General features: G+C 45.7%; 3 protein-coding genes across 21 annotated transcripts in view; all 3 read left to right on the top strand.

The window, feature by feature from the left end:
- The window catches only part of KIF1B (kinesin family member 1B), a 96,848-nt gene extending 91,832 nt beyond the window's left edge, over positions 1-5,016 (top strand). For all 19 annotated transcript variants that reach the window (XM_055704067.1, XM_055704060.1, XM_055704055.1 and 16 more), the window contains one exon: positions 273-5,016. In XM_055704067.1, coding sequence (XP_055560042.1) covers positions 273-315 — 43 coding nt within the window. In that variant the 3' untranslated portion in view covers positions 316-5,016. The remainder of the gene's footprint in view (positions 1-272) is intronic.
- Positions 5,017-6,117: 1,101 nt separating this feature from the next.
- On the top strand, positions 6,118-18,117 carry PGD (phosphogluconate dehydrogenase). The gene is made up of 13 exons (XM_055704074.1): positions 6,118-6,246; positions 6,720-6,795; positions 7,235-7,414; positions 7,548-7,613; positions 8,747-8,865; positions 10,220-10,289; positions 10,642-10,776; positions 11,528-11,717; positions 14,338-14,468; positions 14,959-15,092; positions 15,447-15,546; positions 17,079-17,201; positions 17,829-18,117. Exons 1-13 carry the CDS (start codon positions 6,239-6,241, stop codon positions 17,946-17,948), a joined length of 1,452 nt encoding a protein of 483 aa, XP_055560049.1. The 5' UTR covers positions 6,118-6,238; the 3' UTR covers positions 17,949-18,117.
- A 1,779-nt stretch (positions 18,118-19,896) lies between these two features.
- CENPS (centromere protein S) lies at positions 19,897-23,666 on the top strand. The gene is made up of 5 exons (XM_005437076.3): positions 19,897-20,073; positions 20,327-20,450; positions 20,803-20,836; positions 22,061-22,127; positions 23,105-23,666. Exons 1-5 carry the CDS (start codon positions 20,035-20,037, stop codon positions 23,258-23,260), a joined length of 420 nt encoding a protein of 139 aa, XP_005437133.1. The 5' UTR covers positions 19,897-20,034; the 3' UTR covers positions 23,261-23,666.
- Positions 23,667-24,025: the final 359 nt, after the last annotated feature.

The raw sequence follows: 24,025 nt of genomic DNA, 5'->3' as shown, positions 1-24,025 counted from the left end.
AAATTAAAAGCTAAGCTATTACTATAGAGCATCAAATAATATTGTCACAATGCAGTCCTTAAAAGATCCCATCTTCCTTTAAAGGAGCACAGCAGGAGAGTGAGAAGTCTTTCTCATTTCAGCCCTTGATACATTTTCCTTTCTAAACATATGGAGTAAACTAGGACTATATGAAAGGATTTAAAAAAAAAAAAAGTGGACAAACTGTGGGGAGGGAAGAAAAATAAACTTCCTGAATTCAACAAATATTTTTCTACTTCTCTCTTGCACAGGTCAAAACTGGCTCGAAGACGCACGGGCCAGCTGAAGTACTGAGTCCATGTAATGTTCTCATCTGTTCTCCTCACTCACCTTCTGATAGACTAAGTGTTACCTCTCATTTTCTCTTTGTGATTCTTGACAGTTTCTCTTGTATGTAATCCTGTGGCTTAACATCCCCTACCTTCCCAACTCCTTCAGCACATTTTCTAGGCATTCTAACCCTACCTTGTTTCTTTTCACTTGTACTGAGAATCGTACTAGTAGCATGTGGCCAGACAAAAAGAAAGAAAAAAAAAAAAATCAAAAAACGCCCGAGTGATTATGCACGACTAAAAAGAAGAAAAAAAAAGTGTGGGTTTTTTTTTTTCTTATAACAATTGTTTTCCCATTTCAACTGACCTTTTGGTGTCTGTCCCACTGTCCATTGTTGTCTGTCTAGACTGCTGCAGGTTTTTCATTCGATTTGTGACTTGGCAGTAGTCGTTGGTTCCCTCAGGGCAAAGTTCTAATGCCAGGGAAAGATAACTTCTCCTATGTAGACATTACCCAGACAGGAACTGCAATAGCTCCTCAGGCTTTCTGGATCCAGCCTCTAATTTAAACTCTGTGGAAAGCTGATATTGGACAAATCTATCTGGGCAGACTGAGTTTTGGACTTGGTGCAAGTTTTTGAGTTTGCAGGGTCCAACAGGCTAAGGCATGAGCTGGAAAAAGGTAGGGACCAAACTGAGAACGGCTGGCTGGAATAATCTGTCTTAAAACGCTTGCTGTCGGGTTGCGGGTGCACAGTGCTTGGCTTTAACTCTTTCCCGAAGCACTGACACTCCCTGCTCCACCTCTGAACTGAGCTGGGGAGACGGAACTCGTGCTGATGTGAGGAAACATAAACCACATCGCTGAAATGTTAGGTACAGTCCCTGAAGTTCTAGATGCTCAGCCTTGTGTTTGGCAGATGGAGAGTGTCATTACAGGGAAACAGAAGTGTGGCCGTTCCCCAGAGCTCCTTCGGGAGATCAGCGCAGGAGGGCAGCGTCTCCTCATTCCGCTTTTAGTCCTGACCCCCAGCTCCTATGGGCGCAGTTCTCGCCTCTAGTGGAAGAGACTGACAGCTGTCATCGGTACGTCAGGATAGGCTGCTCTACCTTCGTGTGTCCACCCCCGCTCTGCAGCACGCCGGTGACACCCCATCTGTTGGTGGGGAAAGCATCCTCTGTCTGCAGAACACTCCCCAGGCCTTGCACTTGCAGTGTTCTCCAGGGAACAGCAGGACGTTTTCACTTCTTCTGGAATAACTTTTGAATGTTTCCTGATTTCTCTGCTACAATTTTCATCAGCTAAAACCCCCCAGTTAGTTTTAAGTTCAGAATTAATCCTTCCTGGAGGATGTATCAAGTGGACTCTGGTCCTGGTTGGTGGGGTGGAATAGTTGGCGGCTTGGAGATGAGCTGGGTGGTGTTGGTTCTTGACCTCCGGTGTAGTTCTCCTTGTGGCTGAAGTTTTGGTCCTTGCCCTGCGAAGGGAAAGCAGGATGAATTTTTGTTCTGAGCAGTGAGCTCCTCTCCCTTGGTTAGGTTCAGGGAGGCTGGGGAGGGGGTGGTGGTTCTTTTTCCTTTGGCTGTGCTTCGGGCTGCTGTGCTGCGGTTTGTTGCCTTGCCTTGGGCACCGAGAGGGCTGGCTGTGGGCCTGGGGAGCACGCGGGGGTGTTAGCCTGCGTTCCGCCTCAAGGGAGAGGTACAAGGGCTTCGCTCCGCTGTGACGGTCCCACATCTGGGCACACTCCAGCTCAAGAGAGTCAGTTTGATTTGGCTCCATCAGCAGGTCACGTCACACGTTGGAAATTCTGTGGCCAAAAGCGCGCGTGGGACTGGCATCAGCTGAGCAGTTTTTTAGCTTTATGGGGTTTTTGTTCTCCAAAGTGCAATGCATAATGAGGCCTCCTAAAAGCACAGTTGGTGAAGGAGCAGGGAGATGGAGTCTGACACTTGCTAGGACATACCTTTATATATTTTGCAATAGTACTGAAGCTAAAGCACTTGCTCATGCGATCTCCTGTGGTCCTCTGGTTTATTTCAGAACTGGAATCCAAAGTGAGGGAGCATCCTGGGGACCCGGGAGCGTAATGGCAATGTTCTTTTGGTGGTTTTTTTTTTTTTTCTTCTTTCTGGTTTTGTCGTGTTTAATTGTGTGTGACTTAATACAGTGGTAATGTTCCTTTTGTTATGCAATGGATGATAATGCACTTCCAGTGTGCGGATAAGTAAGACTGCTAGTGCTGCAGGAGGGCTCCTCAAGCTGGAGTTAAGCTGATCTCAAGAATTACCTATTTCGAGCACTAAGTTGTTGCTGCCATCACCACTGTTTGTAATGAAAGTGGAACCAGTTTGAGGAGACGTAGCAATTTAGGTGGAGGCATTTTGTAACACACTGAGAGCATTTTAATTTTTATCTTTTTCTTTTTTTAACTAGAAGAAAACTAGTTTGCTAAGTCTTTGCTTTGGATAAGCCAGAAAATTGACTAAGGGGATATAGGCATTGCATAAAAACATGATTAAGGGATCTTCCTTTAAAAGTAGGAAGAGACAGATGCTTATTTTATTCAGAGCTGGAAGTGTTACAGCCGTGTTGCGTAAATGTTGCTCTTCTATCTAAAGACTCCGAGCAGCTTCTGATGATTTGGTGTCTAGGTGGATAACAGATCGTCAGAAGAGCAAAATCCTGTTTTCAAGCATCGGTATCTCTTAAAGCTGCATAATCTGTGACAAAACAGGTTGCTGTTGTGTGGAGTTCAAATGGGCATGTTACTGTTTGCAGGTCTGACACAAGGGCACACAGTTACAGTTTTTCACCAATTACTGAAGCCTACTTTGAGACATCGGTTTCCCTGCTTAAAACTGGACTGAAATAAATTCAAGGTTTCTTTAAAAGGATAACCAAGTGGATTTCCATTCACTGTAAAGCTTTTTTTTGATCTAGCCCAACATGTTAGAAATCTCTTTTTAGCAACAGAAAGCAAGCAGGGGAAAATGTGATAAGCTGCCTCCTCTTGACGTTGAAAAACCCGCTCCTGGTTACTCGCTGCGTGTGTGTGCAGTCCTGGAGTCAGACAGCTCTGGGGACGCGGCCGCTGGAGACGAGGCACGGTGCTGTGGGCCTGCCAGCCCGCCGAGCACAAGCACTGGTAGTAAATTTGACAGGCATTCCTTGGAGAGAGTCAGTGCGAAGCTGTGCCATAGCTTGGGTTTTTATGTTCCTCACTGAAAGGAAGGAGCAAATGATCTTTTTTGTCCGTTGAAAATTATGTTGTTGGTCTTGGAGGTTCCTGGATATTTTAAAACTAAACTAAACTTCCTATACTGTATTTTAGAAATGCACTTTAAGTACCTTTTTAAAGAAGATTCCTGTATTCTGGGATGCAGAAGGGAAGGGAATGTTATTTCCAGACTGAGAAAGGGTGGGGTTTGGTTTTTTTTTTTTTGGTCGGTCCTTATTATATTATAGTCCTTATTACTGATTAGCAAAAAGGTATTTCAAAGCAAAGACTTTACTTTTTGCTGCTTGTTATCTAATTTACAGGGATTTATTTTTATGTAATGTATTGTATATTTATACATCTGTAATTAATTGCACATTAGATAAGAGGATTAGCTTTGGTATAACACCCATTGGTACTATACAGTCAACTAATACTGCCTATGCATACGCATCTTCCTGGTACTCTCGCGCAGCCTTAGTTTGTGTTAGTTTATACCGTGGTGGGTGTTTTTGTTGGAGATGCAGCTGTTACCCTGCTGCTGGAGGAAGGATAACGGTGCTGCTCTGGAACGGTTGGCGGAATGTACGTTAAGTGGGTCTCTGACATGTATGCATTGCATCTCTCCATTGTAGTTGTTAACCCCAATGTGTGGTCTGAACTGTACTGTATGTAGCAGGAATGTATTAATTTTGTGCTTCCTTGTTTAAAAACATCAGCTGTTCAAGAACAGGATTGACTTTTTTGTTCAGAAGGCCATTTATGCGTTCTAAGTATTTGAAATCAAAACTAGTCCAACACTAACCAGATGGATGTGTCCAATGTTATTTGGAACAGTTTTTAAATTGCCGGGCTCAGCTGTGTATTCAGAAAACCGAGGGTACAGAGCTCCCAGGTCTTCGGTTCTTCATGTTGCCATGTTAATGGCCTGATCCTGAGCAGCACCCAGTACCTCTGGCTCGCCTTGAAACCGGGGACTAGAGGCAGAGGGAGTCTCAAAAGATCAGCACTTCCCAGGATCAGTTCTTAATTTTCCACTCCGCTTGTTCTTACTTCACGTGTAGTTGATTAAGGTTCTTGAATTGGGACGTTAGACATGCTGTTGCACTGAAATACATACTTTTTTAATTGCGGTCCCCATCTCCCTGTTCAATCTGTCTGTACACTAAGTATACAAGGTATATGCTGTATAAGTGGCCTTCTTGAACAAATCTCTTTGCAAACTGACTTCATCCCAGCAAAGGAGTGTATCAGCAACACTGTACATTAATTTCAGGTTTTCGTTTTCTTATTTTATTTTGTAAATATATCCGATATTTGGAGCTTGAGTATACAAAATGTAAATATAGTTCATGTATTTGTACTAATTCTGATCCATTTGCTGTATAGCCTTAGGTGTGCAATGCAGGTATCTAACTGTGTATGGTAACCTTGCACCACTGAATTGTTAGTGAACGAGGTGAAACAATAAAGGTACAACCCAACCAGTGCATTAGCAGATACAACATGTACTCCTTTTATTATGATTTAATTACTGGGACCTTATAATGATCACTTGTTTTCAAAACCTGTCCTGAATAAGCTTACTCTTTTGTGAAATTTGCCTCAGCTGTTCTTGAGGAAGATGAGAGGCCCTTCTGCCCTCCCTCTCCTTCCTCACCCTTTTCCCTTTATGTTACACAGCATTTAGAAGTAGTTTCTGGGTGCTTTCAAAAGATTCTTTTGATGGAAAGATAAAATAAGGTTGTCGTAGAGCTGCCAGTAAACACTGGCTTATCTGGGTGTGGCTGTTAAAAATGAGAGGAAGCGTGTGAAATCAAACCACGGCAGGTAACTGCGGAGTGTGAGGCACCAGCTCTGTGGAGAAGGGTGTGCCAGGGAGTCCCTGCGCCTCCTCCCCGTCTGCAGGCAGAGCTTTGTAGTGTTACCAGTCACGGGCGGGAAGCCGGTCGGGGCCTTCCCAAAGCATCCCGGTCCCGCGGGCGGGGGCCGCTGCTTGCTGTCCGACACGGCTCCTGCCCCCGAAGCGCTGCGCCATGGCAGACGTTTGTCAGGCTGCTGGCGACATCTGGTCTTACGGGGGAAGCGGCCGCGGGTGCCCTGCCGGCTTCTGGCTGCTGTCGCCCGTCCCCGACAGTTTTCCGGTCGCACCTGGGTAACGACTGCCCCGGGTGGCCCCTGCCCCCCGGCTGGCGCTGCCGCGAGGCGCTGCCCGGCTGCGGTCACCTTCCTGCAGCCCCTGCCCCACGCCCCGGGGCTCGGCGGCCGCGTGCTCGCAGCGTGCCCTGAGCGGGGACAACGCGCCCAGGCGTTGGCCTGTCGCGATGGTGGACCGACTGTCGAGGAGCGGCGGCATGAAGCGAGCCAGCTTCTCTGGAGCCTCATTTAGTCTCGACGCTGACGCGAGCTTCCTAAGTTTTCCTCCGGGCGCATTCTAGGATGCCCCGAAGACGGACGGGGGCCTGGCGCCCCCGGGCCGCGTCCACAGCTGGCCTGGCGGCGCCGACCCGCTGACCGAGGCAGGGCGGACGAAGGGGCCGCTGCCGGCCGCCGTTCTCCGGGCTCACGCCGAGCGCGGCCCCTTTAAGGGGGCGGGGCGCTCCCGCCATCGGCCCATGGGCGGGGGGCGGAGCCTGCCGGAACAGCCAATGGGCGCGCCCCGGCCGCGCGGCTGAGGGGCTATCCGGCGCGCGCTGCAGGCCGAGCTCCGCCGCCGCCAGCGCCGCCATGGCCCAGTGAGCGCCGGGGGCGGGCGGGGGGCGCGGGGCCCAGCTGCGCTGCGCGGGCGGCCCGCGGCGGGGGAAGGCGGTGGGCCCGCGGGGGGGGGGGGGCGCGCGGCGGCCGGGCCCGGCAGCGGGGAGTTCGCCCTGCCCGGCACCCGCGGCGGGGCGCGGCGCGGCCCTCGCACGGCAGCCCTCGGCGGCACGTCCCGGTGCCGGGCAGCCCGCGCCGCGGCGGTGGGGCCGTGGCTGAGCTGGGTCCACCAGGGACGCGCTGGCGGCGCCCGGGCCGGGTATCGTGCGCACTCGCCTCCCGGTGCCGGGCGGCTGGGCCAGCTGCCGCCGAGCTGGGGCGCGGCTGTGCGTGCGGGGCCGCCCCGGGGCGCGGGCAGCCGGCGGAGCGCCCTGCCCAGCCCCGCGGAGGGGTGGGCTGCCCCAGCACGGAGCCGCCGCAGCCGCTCACCGCTCGCTTCTCTCCCGCCTTGCAGGGCTGACATCGCTCTGATCGGACTGGCCGTGATGGGCCAGAACCTGATCCTGAACATGAACGACCATGGCTTCGTGGTAAGGGCAGGACGGTGTTCAGGAGCCACTAGCGCCTGGGGCTGGAGCCAAGCACTTTACGGGGTTTGGGGGTTTCCTTTCCCTTGTGACGGTCTAATGAGTATCGGTCTAACGGGTATCGCTTCTCCTTTCAGTCACAACCGAGGCTGCCCCTTGTCCCGCTCCCAGAGCAGCCCCGCGGTGCGTGCCGCGCTCAGCCGGCCGCCTGGCCTGTTAGTTACGTAGGGTTTTTCCCTGAAGTTTGCTTAGGGCTTGGCCACGACCCGCAGGTTCCCAAGGCACGTGCAGGGACATGCTGCAGGTTCATCCCAGCTTTGTGTCTGTAGGGAAGGTGGAAGTGGGAGAGCACGTAGCGTTGAACCTTACTTAATTTCTACTCCAAGCTAAAGTAACTGCTCTGTCGGCAGCTTTTGTTAACGTGGTTTTTTTGCTCCCCCAGGTTTGTGCTTTTAACAGGACAGTTTCCAAAGTGGATGACTTTCTGGCCAGTGAAGCCAAGGGAACCAAAGTGATTGGTGCTCACAGCCTGGAAGAGATGGTCTCCCACTTAAAGAAGCCCCGTCGCGTTATCTTGCTGGTGAAGGCTGGCAGTGCAGTGGATGACTTCATCAATAAATTGGTGAGGCAAATATTCTATCTGTGATTCCTTTTGTCTTTTTGGAGAAGTTATGTTTAGAAGATCTCAATTATTCATCACTAATGAGGTTTGGAATGCATGGATAAAACCAAACTGCCAGTTTATTTTTTTGCAGGTGCCGTTGTTGGAGACTGGAGACATCATAATTGATGGTGGGAATTCCGAGTACAGAGATACCACGGTAAGTCTGTTTTCTGCCTGAAGTGGATGAATGAAATACACATGATTCTGTCTCCTCTGATCATCAGAATAGTCAGCTGATAAGATGCCATCTCCCCCCTGCTTGGGGAAGGATCTCTACAAAACCAGATCATGCAGCCTATTAAAATGCAATTGTTACAGTAGTTAAGGACTGTTATGTAAGTATATTTTTATAGAAGTTGCTCGAATCATCAAAGAATATTTTTATTGAGATCTTTTAAAGAGTGATGGTCTTTAGACAATTTCCTGTTACAATCTTAAGGTGCTTTCAGGGAGATTTGAAAATCTGAAGATATTTGTAGAGTTGTTGTTTTATCTCAATCCTACATGACCACAGGAAAAGCCTGTAAGACAGAACTGCTGGTTTGGCTGTCTCAGTAACGAGAACAGCAGAGTAATTATCTGTTTAAAAAAAAAAAAAACCAAACAAACCCGCAACAAAAAAAGCTTGCAATAGGGCTGACCTATAGAAGTTAAAGGAGTTCCGTTAGCGTATCTGGGATGGTTCTGTGAAAATACTGCATTCAGATTGGTACTTCTGAATCTTAGAAGGGGTGCCGATATTAGTCTTTCTGCTTTGGCATCCTGATTTTGGATGAGTGAGTTGGCCATGCCAGAGTAAAAAACAGGTATTAAATAAGGATTAATACTTGGGGAGCTTGCAGCTTCCCTTAAGGTTCTCAGCCTGTGCTCCTCTCCCACTCAGAGGGAATTAGTTGCTCTTACAGTTGTTCATGCTTGCACCTTCACTCTGCAATGAACTCGGCAACTCCACCTCGGGCCTAATCTGCCTCCCCCACATCTTTGCACACAGCATGTATCACCTGATACTTAATTCCGAGCCTTTTCCAGCCTCAGTGCTGCTCTTTTCTATTCGGTGCTTCCAAGGACTTTGTTTTCTCAGCATGTCTGTTTTGCAGGGACCCATGTCAAAGCAACTGCACGTTTCCTAATGTTCGCTTTGGTGCATGTACAAACTTCCTCTAAGGTTGTCTCTTCTAGCATGTCCAGAGCAGCACTGAAACCTAATTTTAGCTCTAAATTTCTAACCTTTGTTTGTAGGGCTCTGGCATTAAAAGAAATTAAATAATGCTGCTCTGCTTTTTGTTCCAGAGACGTTGTAAGGAGCTACGGGAAAAGGGCATCTTATTTGTTGGAAGTGGTGTTAGTGGTGGAGAGGAGGGTGCCAGATACGGTCCTTCACTCATGCCAGGAGGAGCTAAAGAAGCCTGGTAAGCATGAGCTAGAATATTCTTCGATATGATCTGTAACAAGCATCTTCTGTTCACGTTGAGAGCCGAAGGAGGGGAGGAGGAGGACGTGGGTGTGGAGAGAATAAGATATGTTGCCATTTCACTTCCTCAAGGCTCAAGATTTCTCAACCTAGTTGGGCCCATGGGGCAGTGCTGAGCTTCGATAGCAGGCAAAACAAAGGCACGTTTTTCTTCCAGAAATTCACAGGTGAAAGTAGGACCTGCACAGATCTGAAGGGAGAAATGTGTGCCAGGGGAGAAAGGAAGTTTGCTTAAATTTTAAACAAGTACTGTTTATTGATTATGATTTTTCTTTTGAGGCCCTATGCACTTGGAAAGCTGTTAACCATGAAACAGGCAGCAGCAAATATCCCTGCAGTGATAGACACCATAAAAAGAGCCCTCAGTATGTGTTTGTACTGGCTATTAAATACATGATTTTTTTTCAAGTTTCTGCCATGCTGCTGTGCTCTTCTGCACTCATGTTACTGTAAAGGTCTGTCTATCAATGTTCATATTAAACTTCCTCCCTGTGAACATCTGCCTGGTCAAATTTGACAGCGCAAAGCCAGAAACAACATCACAGTAATCTGCTGTCTGATAATTTTTTTGCCATAAGCAGCTCAGTAAAGACAGCTTCTATTTGCCACCCTTACCTGAACTTTGTCCCCCGCCCTTTTCACAGCACCTGCGGCCCGTGTGCCACCCATGCTCCTTTCCCAGTGCTGCTCCAAACTCGACATTCTGTAACGCTGTCCTGTTGGCTAAGCAATTCAGTACGCTTGAGGAGCCTGGCAATGACAAAAGCTCCTGCTTCCTGCAGTAATGCAGATAACTGTATCCTCACTTGCATTTGTGGAGTTTCTTTCCTCCTTCCCTCTATTCCACCAGATCACCCTGGATTTTTCTTGCGGCTATAGAACAGAATGGGATTTTGTTCCAGTTCCACCACTAATCCTTTAATGAGTATGAGCCTGTATCATAACCTGCCTCTCTATTTCTCCATTTCTAAAATAGAGAATATAGAGAATAAAATAGAGAAATTTGGGTCCCTTTAGGTATATTAAGCTTGTTGCACAGGGCTGCAAGTGTGACATTGGGTTGTCCTCATTTCTTGCGAACAGTGTCTTGTTCTGGGAAGAGCATACGTTTTATTTGACATCGCTGTGTGGTAGGTTATCAACCTACCAGGATTCCCTCACACCGAACTGCTTTTTGGCAGGTTACAGAAGGATGAATCATACTGGTGGATTTTTTTTGTTGTTTTTTCTTTTTTTCGTGTGGTGTTTGTGACCTCTGCCTATCTGCTGAGGCGTATTATTTCTCCCCACAGGCCCCACATCAAGACCATATTTCAAAGCATTGCTGCTAAAGTGGGATCTGGGGAACCTTGTTGTGACTGGGTAAATATTAATCTGATACTGACCTTAACTTGTGGTTAGATCCAGGCTAAGATAGTTTGGTTGCTGAAACTCATGCACGTTTGTCCTTAATAAGGCCAGCGACAGTGGGTTGATTTTCTGTCTGGCTGCATTCACTTCAAATCTGCCATCTCTGGTAACTTAGCCCATACAACAGAAGGGAAAAGCTCTTTGGCTGGATCATGTGCTGGGGGAGCTAAATGGAACTGTGACCCACAGTGTTTTCAGCTAGTAATGGGTTTTTTTTAGGCAGGAGGAAGCTATAGGCAGGTATTAAACACTGGAAGTGGTGACAGTGCTGTTGCCAATGCCATTTTTTGATATTTCCTGACAGGTAGGAGATGAAGGTGCTGGACACTTTGTGAAGATGGTGCACAATGGGATTGAATATGGAGACATGCAGCTGATCTGTGAGGCCTATCACCTGATGAAAGATGTGGTGGGCATGGAGCATGAGGAGATGTCAAAGGTGATCTGTCATTTTTGGTGTCTTGCCTTCCTGAGCCAAGTGGCTGTGTCTGCCATTGAAGGAGGCAGCTGGGCTGTTTGTACATCATGAGGTTGAAGGTAAAGCTGCTTGTACATCATGAAGTTAAATTTTCTGATGTGCCTTCTACCAAGGGCAGAGCACGATATTCCTGAGCTTTAAATGAGGCGGGGAGCAGCAAGCATGTACACCTGAATGTTGTCTAAAATCTCCCATTCTATGGCTGGTTTCTCCCCAGGGAGCAGCTTCTTGTAGAGAGAAGTGAATGATCTTGCCTGAAAAAAGCTAGTAAAACATCGAATGTTATAATCAAGCTGGCAAATCTTGCAAAGTCCTTGTTGAAGCAAGTCAAATAAGTATGATGTGTCTTGAAATGGCAGTTCTGTTTCCAGCCTTCAGTGCCTGTGATGATAGGCAGCAGGACGGGCTATGCCTCTGCCTTCCTGCTTGGAGATGGGTGCTCTCGGCTCCGACTCTGAGCTGTGCTCCTTCCAGTGCAGGGCTCCTGCACAATGGCCTTCCAGCAGCGCTGAAATTGTTGGTAGATGTGACAGGGTGCCAATAACCAGTAACTGAGATAGTATGACCCCCTTTTTGTATGTATATATATATATGTATGTCTGTGTACACATACATCAGTAAATCGGTTGAGATACATAGTAAATCAGTGTGTGTACATATATGTGTGTGTATATATATATATATATATATATGCTTTTTTCTCCTTTTCCAGGTATTTCAGGAATGGAATAAAACAGAGTTAGACTCTTTCCTGATCGAAATCACAGCCAATATCCTCAAATTCAAAGACAGCGATGGAAAATACCTCCTCCCAAAGATCAAGGACAGCGCGGGACAAAAAGGCACAGGAAAGTGGACAGCCATTTCTGCCCTGGAATATGGGGTCCCCGTCACACTCATAGGTAACTGGTTCTTTGATCTGGCCTCGTCTTTCCTGCTGGCATGTACCACATCACAGTAAGGAGCACGGTAACGGATAATCTCAGAAATAAGCCCACGCTAGGGCTTGGCTCGAAGAGGCTTTTCTAGGTGTAGCCATTGCAGTCTTTCTGCCCATGAGAGCCGTTACTGTTTTTCTTGCTGGGCTTGGTTTTTACCTTGTTTCTCAAATGTTGGCAGTAGTGTTATCATGCCTTCGTCCGTGGTATCTTCATAGTGCTGGTGATGACTCGGTGACAGGTGAATGTAAGTGCAGTGCTAGAAGTGTCACACTAGATTGATGAAATTAATGTCAGCTCCTCTCAGTAATACTCCACCTTATCTGCTACTCCAAATCACATCATAGTCTTAGAAATATTAAAAAAAAAAGAAAAAAGTTGGGGCAGGACACTCTGAAAACCTTGTTGCTTGACCATTGCTTGATAAGTACTTAGACTTCTCTGAAGGCATAAGGATTATTTTTCAGGTATCTAAGTCTTCTATTTCGGTGTTTTGTTATAACTTGGCTAGCCCCAGCATTGGTGTGACTAAACAGAAACACGAGGGTTGGACTGTATTATGGGTTGAGGAGCACAGACAGATTATTTTTTTTTTTTGAGGCTAGCAGCAGACCACCACCCTAGGATGATGGTTGCTGTTTTTCCAATACAACAGTTAATTGTGGTGTTTCTTCATGCACTCCGGACTACTGCTGGCTTTTGTTTTGTGGCTAATAAGGCTGCTGACCCAAAACCAAACTAAGGTGATGGACATGTATTTTGTAATTGCTTTGAATTGTATCCCTAACGTGTGAGAATTTACCAGCTCACCTACAGACCTAACGGTCTGGGTGCTTACCCTTTTATCTAGCCTGGCTTTTGAATGGAAGTGTGACATAGGAGTTGTAATACATCTGCAACGCATTTAGAGTGCTCTCTTACCACAGGTCCAATGTAGACTTTCCCACCGAGTAAGTAAGGTGACTCAACAGGTTCTTTGCTCTCAAATTGGCTTTAATTTTCATGCTTTCTCTACCTCTATTTCCTTTGCCTTGGCTGGTTGAGTCGTGTTGTAATAGAAGATAAGAAAAACTGTATTCAGTAGGGTGAAAGAGTAACTGCAGTGACAGCTATCAGAGAAATATAGCTGCATTTCAACAATGTATTTTTACAAAACAGGTTTTGTAAATGGTTTTAATGTTCTACTACAGCTATAGTCTTTCAGTTCTAGGCTTGAGAGTGTGTTTCTCGCTTGTGCTGTTAATATTCTCCCGTTTGGGGTTCTTGCGAAGATTAAGGGTGGAGGAAACCCTCCCTAATTAGGCCTCTGCAGTGCCAGGGGAGTGGTGTTAGGTAATGATGTGTTAATAAGGAAGTATGTGCAATAGCCCTTGTGCAAACTTGGCTGTTCATAGGGCAGTTGCTGTGCGTGTGGTTTTACTGCAGAAGCATGACTTGCAGACTTCTGCTTGTAAAAGCAAGTCACGCTGCTCCTGCTTTTTCCTCATTTCCCCCCCCCCCCCCCCACTTCTCTTCCCCGGTGCAGAAGGAAGTTTTTGCAGAAATGGAGAGGAGGCAGTTCTGATTTTGATAACAATCTATTAATCGAACTGCAGGGAAGATTCAGGATCTTGTGAAAACATTACTCATTCATCTTGGTTTTGGTTAGTTTGTTTTGAGGGGTGTGGGGGTTTTTTTTGGTAATTCATGACTCACTTAAAAGGTGGAAGAAAAGTTCAGTATGAAGACTATAATAAACGTGATTACTTACCTTCCATCAGACCCTGGAAACTGTTTTGTTTGAGTGTGGCGTTGATTTGGTTTTGGTTTTTTTTTTTTTACCATTAACAATACTGTCTTCAATTGCAAGTAAGTACAGCTTAAACCACCATGATTAGGAATTGACTGAGCCAGATCAAGGGATTTCTCTTCAGGAGCTACTTGGCTAACACCCTAGCCCTGGCAAATGACATTTAGTAACCTGCTCAGTGATGTTATAAAACTTCATTATGGGCTTCTGAATACCAGTGTTACAGGCCTACCAGATTTGTAAAACTTATTTCCTCTTATAAGTTAACCTGCTGAATTTATTCTTGATTTTAATTGCTCTTATTTTGCATGTGTGTATTTCAAAGCACGTTTAGTTAATGTCACTTGGCATTTATGCAGCAGCTTTTTATCTTCAAAACATGATACAGTACTGAGTGAAGTCTTCAACCTTGCCTGTCCCTAGACTGTCATGCAGCGCTGTCTGTCTTTTTGTAGATCAGAGGAGATTTTAAAGTAAATTCTTAAAACTAAGGGCTGTTGAAGTTTCCCAAAGATAAACTTTCATGTGGATGACTTGTGGCTTGTTTTCTTCATTGTTTGAAAGCTGTATTAGTCAATATTTACCCACTGGTTATGCTGACAGGCAGTTTGGTCCCTCAGTAATGCTGTTAAAATAATTCATTTGCACACCTCTCTTCCTGTGTGACTCTGTTTCGCTATGTATGTGGTTCATCATTCAGTGACGTGCTCATTGAGTGCTTGAGGACAAGTATCTCGGGCCTTTACAGCGATGCTGAACTTTCTAATTATCTCCCCTTTCCTGCCATACTTAAAGGTGAAGCTGTGTTTGCACGGTGCCTGTCTTCCCTCAAGGACGAGAGAGTACAGGCCAGTAAGCTGCTGGATGGGCCTAAAATGACCCAATTCAGTGGGAACAAGAAGGCCTTTCTGGAGGACATACGCAAGGTGAGTCACTCTGCTTGCCAGGGTGCTCTATTCAAGCTGTGTATCAAAGCAGGTTTTGGATGGTGAAACCCTGGCGAAGAGCATCTGTGTTTACACTTCATGACAAGTGGTTCGGCTGTCCCATTGTGCATTGTCTAGTGATGTCCACGAGCATAGTGCGACCAGTTCCTTTCCTGACCAAAGAAGGAATTCAAGTCAAAGGCACAGTGGGCAGCGACAACTAGCTGGGGTGCAGGAGGTCAGAATTCATGCAGAGGAGCTTACTTTTTCGCTCCTCAACACTCTGTAGTGGGGGTAATAGCTCTTGAACTCTTTCTGTTGAGACCAGACTTTCCAAAAATTAGAAAGGATATTTTGGTTCTCAAATAGCAGAGATGTGCCTACTGTATTCATCCCTGATGAGATGTGGACTAAACAGAGCATGCAGACACTGAAGTTTCTCATTCAGCTTTGTAGGACTTCACTGGGAATGTGAATTTGTTTTTTCTAGGCCCTGTATGCTTCCAAGATTATCTCATATGCTCAAGGCTTCATGCTGCTGAGACAAGCAGCCAAAGAATTTGGCTGGACACTGAATTATGGTGGCATTGCACTGATGTGGAGGGGAGGCTGCATCATCAGAAGGTAATTAAGATAATGAGGTAACTTAGGTGCGGAGGGGAGAAAAGCAGGCAATTTAGTTTATGCAGTTCTAGACTGACAGGTCTAGAGTCTCTCTTGGAAAATTTATGGAGTCAATCTGCTGTTAAGATACTGAGATGCTGTTTCTGTAGACAGCACTAAAGGTCACCAGATGAAGCCAATTTTCTGGTGGCTTAGCTACTGCAGATTTTCTTTGGTCTTTGTTTTGTTTGCATTTTTCTCAATGTTTGGAATGTGAGTCTGGCTGAATCAAATTTTGGCACTGTAAGTTTTTTGTTCTGGGCCTTTGTTGGAAGCTTTGAAATTTTGTTCCTGGTTTACATGTGTTCTGCCTAGTGTGTTCCTGGGAAAAATCAAAGATGCTTTTGATCGAAACCCTGAGCTCCAGAATTTGCTGTTGGATGATTTCTTTAAGACAGCTGTTGAAAACTGCCAGGTGAGTTTCCAAGGAAGGGAGAACATAAAAGCAATAGTTTACAGTCTGGACTTACTCAGCTGCTTTCTTAGGAGTTACCTTTACAGGTCTATTTAGACTGAAAAATGAAAAGGCAGAGAACACCCTTGAAACTGATTTATACAGCATCCTTAATCTAAAAGATTTCTAAACAATCTTTAAGCTCTTTGGGATTGTGTATGTATATCTGTACGCATATAAGGTATGGGTGCAGGAATTCATCATCTATGGCTTCAAGGTACCCTTCTTTAGTAGAACATATCGGGTTTTTTCCCATCCTGATCCTGTAAGACTGCATAGTTGGAGTTGGCTGAAATTGAACAAGAAAGTTACTGTGATGAGGCAGGCTATGCTGAGGTCCAAACTAGAATTCTGCCAGACACCAGGGTTAGCATCCTGTTCTTGAAAAAATGCTTCTTGCCTCCGTTTCATCAGCAAGTTGGAGAACGGTAGTTCTAAATGAAGGAAAAAAAGGGGGTTGCAGCACTGAAGCGCTGCCTTATAAATCAGCATCCAGATACATCAAGTGATGAACTGAGATCTCATGTAATGTTGCAAGGTATATTTGTACTGTTGACCTAAAGATAATACAAACAAACACAGAGTCCTTGTTGTGTCGTGGTTCTTCTCTCCGATGCTAGCCAAGCTGCTGTTAGGAGGTTTCCATTTTAGTATTACGGAAGAGCCTTAGGCAGAGATCTAGCCATTCAGAAGAATTGTGACATGAGGAAAAAATGTCTAGCCTCTGTGAACGTTCTCATCACTGCCCTGCATCTTGTGCCTACTGTGCATTTGGACTTAAGCTGTACAGAGTGCAAAGCTCTGTTCTATTACCACTGTTTGCAGGAGCACCAAAGTAAGTGTTCCAGACCTGCTGTTTGTTTGACCTAGGTCTGTTCAAACAGTGTCCTGATTTTTGGATGGAGTTGACAGGCAGCACTAAAATCACATTATCTGACCAACAAAGAAGTAGTTTCATCATTAATAATTCTTTTAACTGAAGCTGAGTATTCCATGCAGGTTACTAAATCAGATGTACAGTTGAAACGGGGATTACCCACATGTCTTTGAAGTGTTGTGCTGACCTGCTATGCCCTTTGGCGAGCTTTGTACTGTGCTTGATTAGGGGTCCTAAAAGTGCCTCAGTGTTTCCTCAGCATGTTCCCCACTGTGTTCATGTTTTTGGGATGCACTGATTATGTTTATATGAAAGAATAGCATCCTTGCTCGAGGCTGTGGTTTGACTGCACGTGAAGTATATGTTTGCACGCTTAATGTCCTGTTTGTTAACTCTATCTTACTTGCCATTTTTTTGGATCGAACTCATTTATGTAAAATCAGGAATCTACTGCTGCATTTGCTCAGACTTGGTCAATAGATTTCATATAACGTGAAATAGCACGTCCTGTTAGACTAGAATAGTTCATATGCCTTGCCCATACCTCTGAGCAAGCACTGATTAGTTTCTTTCTTTCTTCTCTGTGTTCCCCCCCACTCCCTTTCCTTTCTTCCAGGACTCTTGGCGACATGTGATCAGTACTGGAATACAGATTGGTATCCCTATGCCCTGCTTCACTACAGCACTTTCTTTTTATGATGGATACAGGCATGAAATATTACCAGCTAACCTGCTTCAGGTAGGTGCCTGAAATAGTGTAGCCAGTCTTCTGCCTACTGAAATACCATCATGTTGTTACTTAAATACTGGTCTAAAGGCCCTAATGGCAATATGTCCTAATCACTCCAACACTGTAAAGATAAAGGCATAGACTGCCTAACATAATTCTATTAAACCTGAAACTCACAGCAATAAAATACTATGAGATACCTGGATAAAGAACATCAGAGATATGGGTATGACAGTGTTACTACTCCATCTGTAAACCAAGGGTAAGATATCTTTGAATCAAAACAGTTTATAAAGAAGTAGGTATCTTTGAACCTTTGGATGTATACTTGTTTTTGAGATTACTACCTAGCAGAAATAATACTTGTTTTTGAGATTACTACCTAGCAGAAATAATACTTGTTTTTGAGATTACTACCTAGCAGAAATAATACTTGTTTTTGAGATTACTAGATATTAGTAAGTGTTTAATTGCAGTGGTTTTGCTAATAATGAGAAAATAAGTTTGAATGTTATAATATCGGAGTCGGATCTTACTTCTAGAATTCCTATAGTCAAGTATCAGTAGGTGCAACTTCTAGTACTCGTATGACTGTGATATTCATGTGTCTATTTTGTGTGTCTGTTTTTATTCTAGGCTCAGCGTGATTACTTCGGTGCACATACATATGAATTATTATCAAAGCCAGGTGTATTTATCCATACTAACTGGACAGGCCATGGAGGAAATGTGTCCTCTTCTGCCTACAATGTCTAATGGAAATATTTCCTCTTGAAGCCAAGATACTGTAGATCTCAGATATTCCTCCTAGAATACCACTTTTTACTGTACTGTGCTAGAACTTGTGTTTGGACACTTTTGTAATAACTTGTGGGTATACTTATATATATTATAAGAAAGCTAAATAAATTTGCTTATGAACGCATTGAAGTGTTTTCTTTCCACTGCTGTTGGGCAAAACCGGCTAAAATGTCTTTGTGCAGTATTTAATAGAATACATTTTATAATGATAATATTTTTATTGTATTATAGTGCATAAACTTATAGGGATCAAGATAGAGATGACTGCGTTTCAGTAATTGCTAAAATGGAGAATGGAGATGGCACAGTAACACTGCCCAAGATTCCAGGGAGGTAAGGGCCTTTTTTTTTGTTTCTGCTATTTATTCATAACAGGCAGTAGCTTGGCGCTTAAAGATTAATTCCTGGGTGTTGACCTGCAGTCTTTCACACTGTGAGCTCTGTTTGTTTTCTGTGAAAGTGTGAAGGGTGGGATGGATCATGGAGAAGAAACTTGAATGCAGCTTAGAGGGTGTCAAGATGGATATTCCTGTCACCAAGCTGTTCTTCCTCTAAGTGTTGTTTGTAGTTTTAAGCTCTGGCATAAACTGTTGGCTTAGCTGTGCACCTGCACTATTTTCCCCAAATCTCCCTGCTTCTTTGCCTCTTCTTTCCATGGGGCAATTAAAAATACCTGCATTAGCATGCAAAGTTGGCCCTGTTTGAGATCCTCTTCCTGCAATCCCACTGCCAGTCATCTTTAGGATTTCTGAAAATTCACCTGGGTGCCTGTAGCTTTTTTTTCTGCTTTTCTCAGAACCTCTCAAGTGTTACATTTTGTGCTGTGCACCAGTTTTTCTGGGTGTTTTTTTCCCCATTTATTTCTGTTAGGGCAGCTACCTAGTTGGGTATCTGTATAATTACCAAAAGATTGCTTTGCGTTTAAAGCAACTTTTCTGCAGATTATGTTGTAAGATTTAGGAATTCTATAAAATAAATGTGTGACAAATTGCAGACAATACTGATAACTGGAGGGTGATGAACATGAAACCTCCCCTGGTGCAACATGCGGCTGTTTCCACTTGTCCTGTCACTTCTTGGGAGAGGAGACTGACCCCACCTGTCCCCAGCCTCCTCTCTGGGAGCTGTAGAGTGAGGGGTCCCCCCCCGAGCCCCCTCCTCTCCAGGTTGAACCCCCCCTCCGCTCCCCATCAGACTGGTGCCCAGTCCCCCACTCCAGCCCCCAACGTCCTTCTTGCAGTGAGGGGCCAAACCTGAACCCAGGATTCGAGGTGCGGCCTCACCTGGGCCGAGCACAGGGGGCCGGTCACCGCCCCGGTCCTGCTGGCCACACTGTTTCTGCTACAAGCCCGGATGCTGCTGGCCTTCTTGGCCACCTGGGCACCCTGCTGGCCCATACCCGGGCGGCCAGCTAGCCCCCGCCGGCAGCTCCCCAGCCCCTCTGCCCCCAGCCTGTGGCGGTGCCTGTGGCCGTGCCCCGCGGGCAGGGCCCGGCACTCAGCCCTGTGGCACCTCGTACGCTTGGCCCTGCCCCACGGGCCCAGCCTGGCCAGCCCGCAGCGCACCAGCTGGCTGGTGTCTGATCTCTGCCGGGCACGATTAACTCCTGACGGGGACGATCCGGTGGTGCAGGTACCTCGCAGGGCGTCTGAACAGGCCGGGTGTCGTGAATCGCTGCCGACAGCCGCGCCACGCCGGTTAGTGCGCGGCGCCCGCAGCCCGCCCGCTGCCGGTCCGTCCCTGCCTGGGCGCCTGCCTTTCCTCGCCGGAGAAAATCCTTTGCAAAGCGCCGCTGTTCGGCAACAAGGCGGGGCGGCGGCGGCCGCCTCCTCTGCCCGCTGGGCGGGCTCGGCTCTCCCTCGGGGCGGGAACCGGCCCTGCGCGGGGCGGCTCCCGACATGGCGGCGGTGCGGCCCCGCCCCGCCGCGCTGGGCGGGAAACTGGGCTGGCGGCTGGGATCGCGCGCCTGACGGGAGCCCGCGGCGCTGAGGGGGGATCGCGGCCCTGAGGGGAGCCCGCGGCCCTGAGGGGAGCCCGCCCCATGGAGGCGACGGAGGAGGAGCGGCTCCTGCTCACTCAGGTACGACGGCGTTGGCGTCTCCGCCTCCTCCCCGGGTCCCCAGCGCCAGCAGGATGGGGCTCGCCCGGGACAAGATGGAGCCATGGCGGGGGTGTGTGAGGGGGTATGTGGCCCTGAGTTATAAACGTGGTGTTGCGGGGTGTGTTTGGGTCCGTAAACGGCTGCTTATGTTGGGTCCTTTTTGACGATTTATGCAAGAGCTAACATATCAGTCTGCAGAGACCTGAACTCTCGCTGCCTTGGCTCCTTTCAGAGGCTGAAGGCTGCAGTTCACTACACGGTTGGCTGCTTGTGTCAGGATGTGGCAGAAGACAAAGATGTGCAATTCACCAAACAAACCATTGCAGCTATTTCAGAGATCACCTTCAGGCAGTGCGGTACAGAAGTTTGCATTCTATCTATTTGTTCAAGAGTAGTTGCCACAGGAATGATACTTTAAAAAGATACCACTAGAACTAGGTATCACTGGTGCTTGTTTCTTCTGTTACACCTTTTAAAAGTACAAGAAATAGTGATTTGCTTTTTCAGACCTCGGAAAAGTATTTAAATGTGTGTGGAAATACTGTGTGGGCCACCTGCCTGTGCAAGTGGCACATAATAACAAGTTGTGGTCCCTTCTCCTAATGAACTTGGATAGTTTACGGTCACACATTTGTGACAGCTAGAACTGCAATATATCTCTTCCTACTCAGCATTTTAAAATATGTGATGTCTTTGTGTCTTCTCCAGACAACTTCGCAAAAGACCTTGAAATGTTTGCAAGGTAGGTATTGTAACGCTCAGTTCTTACAAAGGCTTTTTTTTGTTTGTGTGTGTGTGTGTGTTCAGCTGCAATAACTAGATAATCTTTAAAATATGTCTTGTAATTCAAGTTTTAAAGGATTCTGTTGGCTGATTAAGTAGTGGCTGTGAAGTTAGGAAACATACTCCCCTGCAGGTTCTCCCCGATCTTGGAAGTTCATTTATGTGGTACAAGTGATTGTTTAGATTAATGACTGTATTGGGTCTGGCAGAGCCCCATAGCAGCCTTCACAGGGCTGTGCTTGTGTTGGTAGCTAGAAAGGTGGTGATAACGCAGCAGTGTTTTGGCTACTCCTGAGCAGTGATTGCAGCATCCAGGCTGTCTCTCCAACCCTTCCCCCCTTCACCTGTAGGCTGGGGGTGGGCAAGATCTTGGGAGGGGACATAACCAGGACAGCTGACCCAAAGTGACCAACGGGATATTCCATACTGTATGACGTCTGCTCAGATAGAAAAGCAAAGAGAAAGGAGGAGGAATAGGGGGGCATTCGTTATGTATAATGTTTGTCTTCTGGAACAACTTCTACACATACTGAAGTCCTGGTGTCTGGGAAGTGGCCGAACACGGCCTGCTGATGGGAAGTATAGAATAACGTATTTTGTTTTCCTTTGCTTCTGTGTGTGAGCCTTTTGCCATTGCTTTGTTAAACTGCCTTTATCTTGACGCATGAGGGTTTTTTCAATCCTATTTTCTTCCCCCCCCTGTTCTAAGGAAAGGAGTGATAGAGCGGCTTGGTGGCCACCTGGCGTCTAGCCAAGGTCAACCCACCACAATATAGTTGTTAAATGTGTTGATACCTAGCAGTACTGGATGGTTTGGGAGTGACAGATGCTTACTAGCATGCCTGTGTTTCATGTGGTTGCTCCAAGGAGGTAAAGGAATGTTTTAAGGAGTCAGAGCTTAACACAGTGACCTACTGGCAATTAAAAGGGAATGGAACAGTGGTGCTTAAAGTTCTGGTTGTTGAAATTCTAGGGTTTTCACAAAGAAGTGTGGAAATTTAGATATACATGCACAAATTTGTAAAAAAGGTTTTTGTGCATTACAGTTGGAAAAGTTAGGCATGTTTGGTTTACTGGGTCCCTATTAAGCCCATTTAGTTAGTGTTCTTAATTAGATGCTGCATAGCCTTTTACAACTAATGTTGGCAAACCCATTAAGCGGTATTTCTTTAATTTTATGCAGGCATGCTAAACGAAGCACAGTCACTACAGAAGATGTGAAGCTTTTGGCTAGAAGGAGCAATTCTTTGGTAAGATTCACTGTATATTCTGTCTTGCAACATTCTTAAATCAATTGGTTAATTCCTAAGAGCATTTGAGTGAAGGCTATAGATGAAGCAACTGTTGCTTCAGTAATTTCACTAGCTTATTGATGATGGATGGGTACAACCCAGTGATTTTTAAATTTTCGTCTTATTTTGCTTCATGACACTGCTTCAGTGTGGGAATGCAGATCTGATTGCAAGCAGCAGTGTTCTGGTTGCAGCAGGGTTGCTGGGGTTCCAAGTACGAAAGAGCAATAAACAGACACATTACAGCATTGCCAGTCTTGGAAGTAAATGATTCCGTTTTTTCTTGATGTTGTGTTCCTTTGTTTTAGCCTAAGGTCAGGAATACCTTGAGGTGCTAAGTCTGCCAACATTAATACAGGGATAATTCACGTTACTGTATTCTCTCACGTGCTGATCTGTATGATGTTCAGACTTAAATTCACTGGTCTGTTACAACATACCTGTAAATGCTTCCATGAATAATAATAATTTTAATTTTATGTGAGATTTTTTCCTTCCATGAGATTTGAAATACGCAGTGTGAACTTGTCTGAGAAGGCACAGTAAACGCTGGAGCTGAATTTTATGTTCCTAACTATCGTGTGCTCTTACGTCAAGTGGGTGCAGAGTAGTCTTGCAATATTTCTGTACTTACATAGTATCTCTGCAAACTACAGCTCTGAGTACCTGCTAACATTGCTGTCTCAGCAGTAGAGATGGATGTAACATAATTTATAAATCCTAGTCTCGCCAGGGCATTTCAGTATCTGAGGATATTCAGCTTAGACTGAGAGCTTTGTGCAAGAATTAAAACTAATTGATGTTTGTCAAGCCTTTTTGGAGTGTCTGTCATCTTTTTTGTAGTAAGAATTTGCCCTGTTAATGTCTCTTAAATGTTTCTCTCTAATTTCACATGAAGTTCCTCAGTAGATGACCGATTAGTTTATTGTTCTCAGCTAAAGTATATCACCCAGAAGAGTGAAGAGCTTGCATCAAGTAACATGGAGCAAAAGGAGAAGAAGAAAAAGAAGTCCAGTGCAGCTAAGGGAGGGAAAACTCCTGGGGAACAAGAAGCAGCTGTGAATGAAAGTGAAGATTCCAACATGGCATGATTTACCTTTCAAGTAAAGTTTCTGGTCATTTTCTCTTACTCTCATAGAGGAACTGAAGTTAGTCTATTAGAGATTCCTCTTGCAGGTTAGTAACAGTAATGAATCTTTAGGTTTTTAGGTGAACATTAGTTAAATTTTTTTTGTTCCAAAAATGAAAAGCCTGCCAGAATTAAGTAAAGCTTACAGCCAAAATGCCTTAATTGCTCACAAAAAGGTATGTTGCTGTTATTAAAAAGAAAATTCTTCAAATAAAGAGTTTAAAGCAGAACACTTTCACTGACCATGTTACCTCAGTATGTGCAACACCTTCCTAGTCTGACTTCCTTCTTCCTTCCATTTTTGTTTTAATAGCCATATTTCTCACTGTCTTGACAATTAAAAGTTTTGTGCCGTTTTTCACCTGTGACACTGCTGGTGTACAATCTTTGCTTTCACCAAGTTGCATTACATTTCTGATTTTACTATAGTAACATGGCTCTGGGGTGGTGGTCAGAAATGCATCACCGTTGCCCTCTGCTGCACTGAAAGAGGCTTACCAAATGCTGTTGATTCAAATGAAGCAGATTTCAAGTCCCGAGCTATTTAGACAGATACAGCCAAGTGAAATGAGAAGACTGTTGAAGCTACTGCATGGGCAAACTTTATCAAGCAAGAATATGCTTGCCAAGGATAGTCTAAAATAGGCAGCAAGAGAGGAAAGACTCAAGCACTGTTTTTCTTGCTCAGCCCTTGACTCATGAGACAAGCTCTTCCTTGAAGCCACTT

This window comes from Falco cherrug, chromosome 3 (genome assembly GCF_023634085.1).
Source record: "Falco cherrug isolate bFalChe1 chromosome 3, bFalChe1.pri, whole genome shotgun sequence".
In the NCBI taxonomy this organism is placed as follows: Eukaryota; Metazoa; Chordata; class Aves; order Falconiformes; family Falconidae; genus Falco; species Falco cherrug.
The sequence above is the reverse complement of the archived record's forward strand: the minus strand, read 5'-3'. Positions and strand labels throughout refer to the sequence as shown.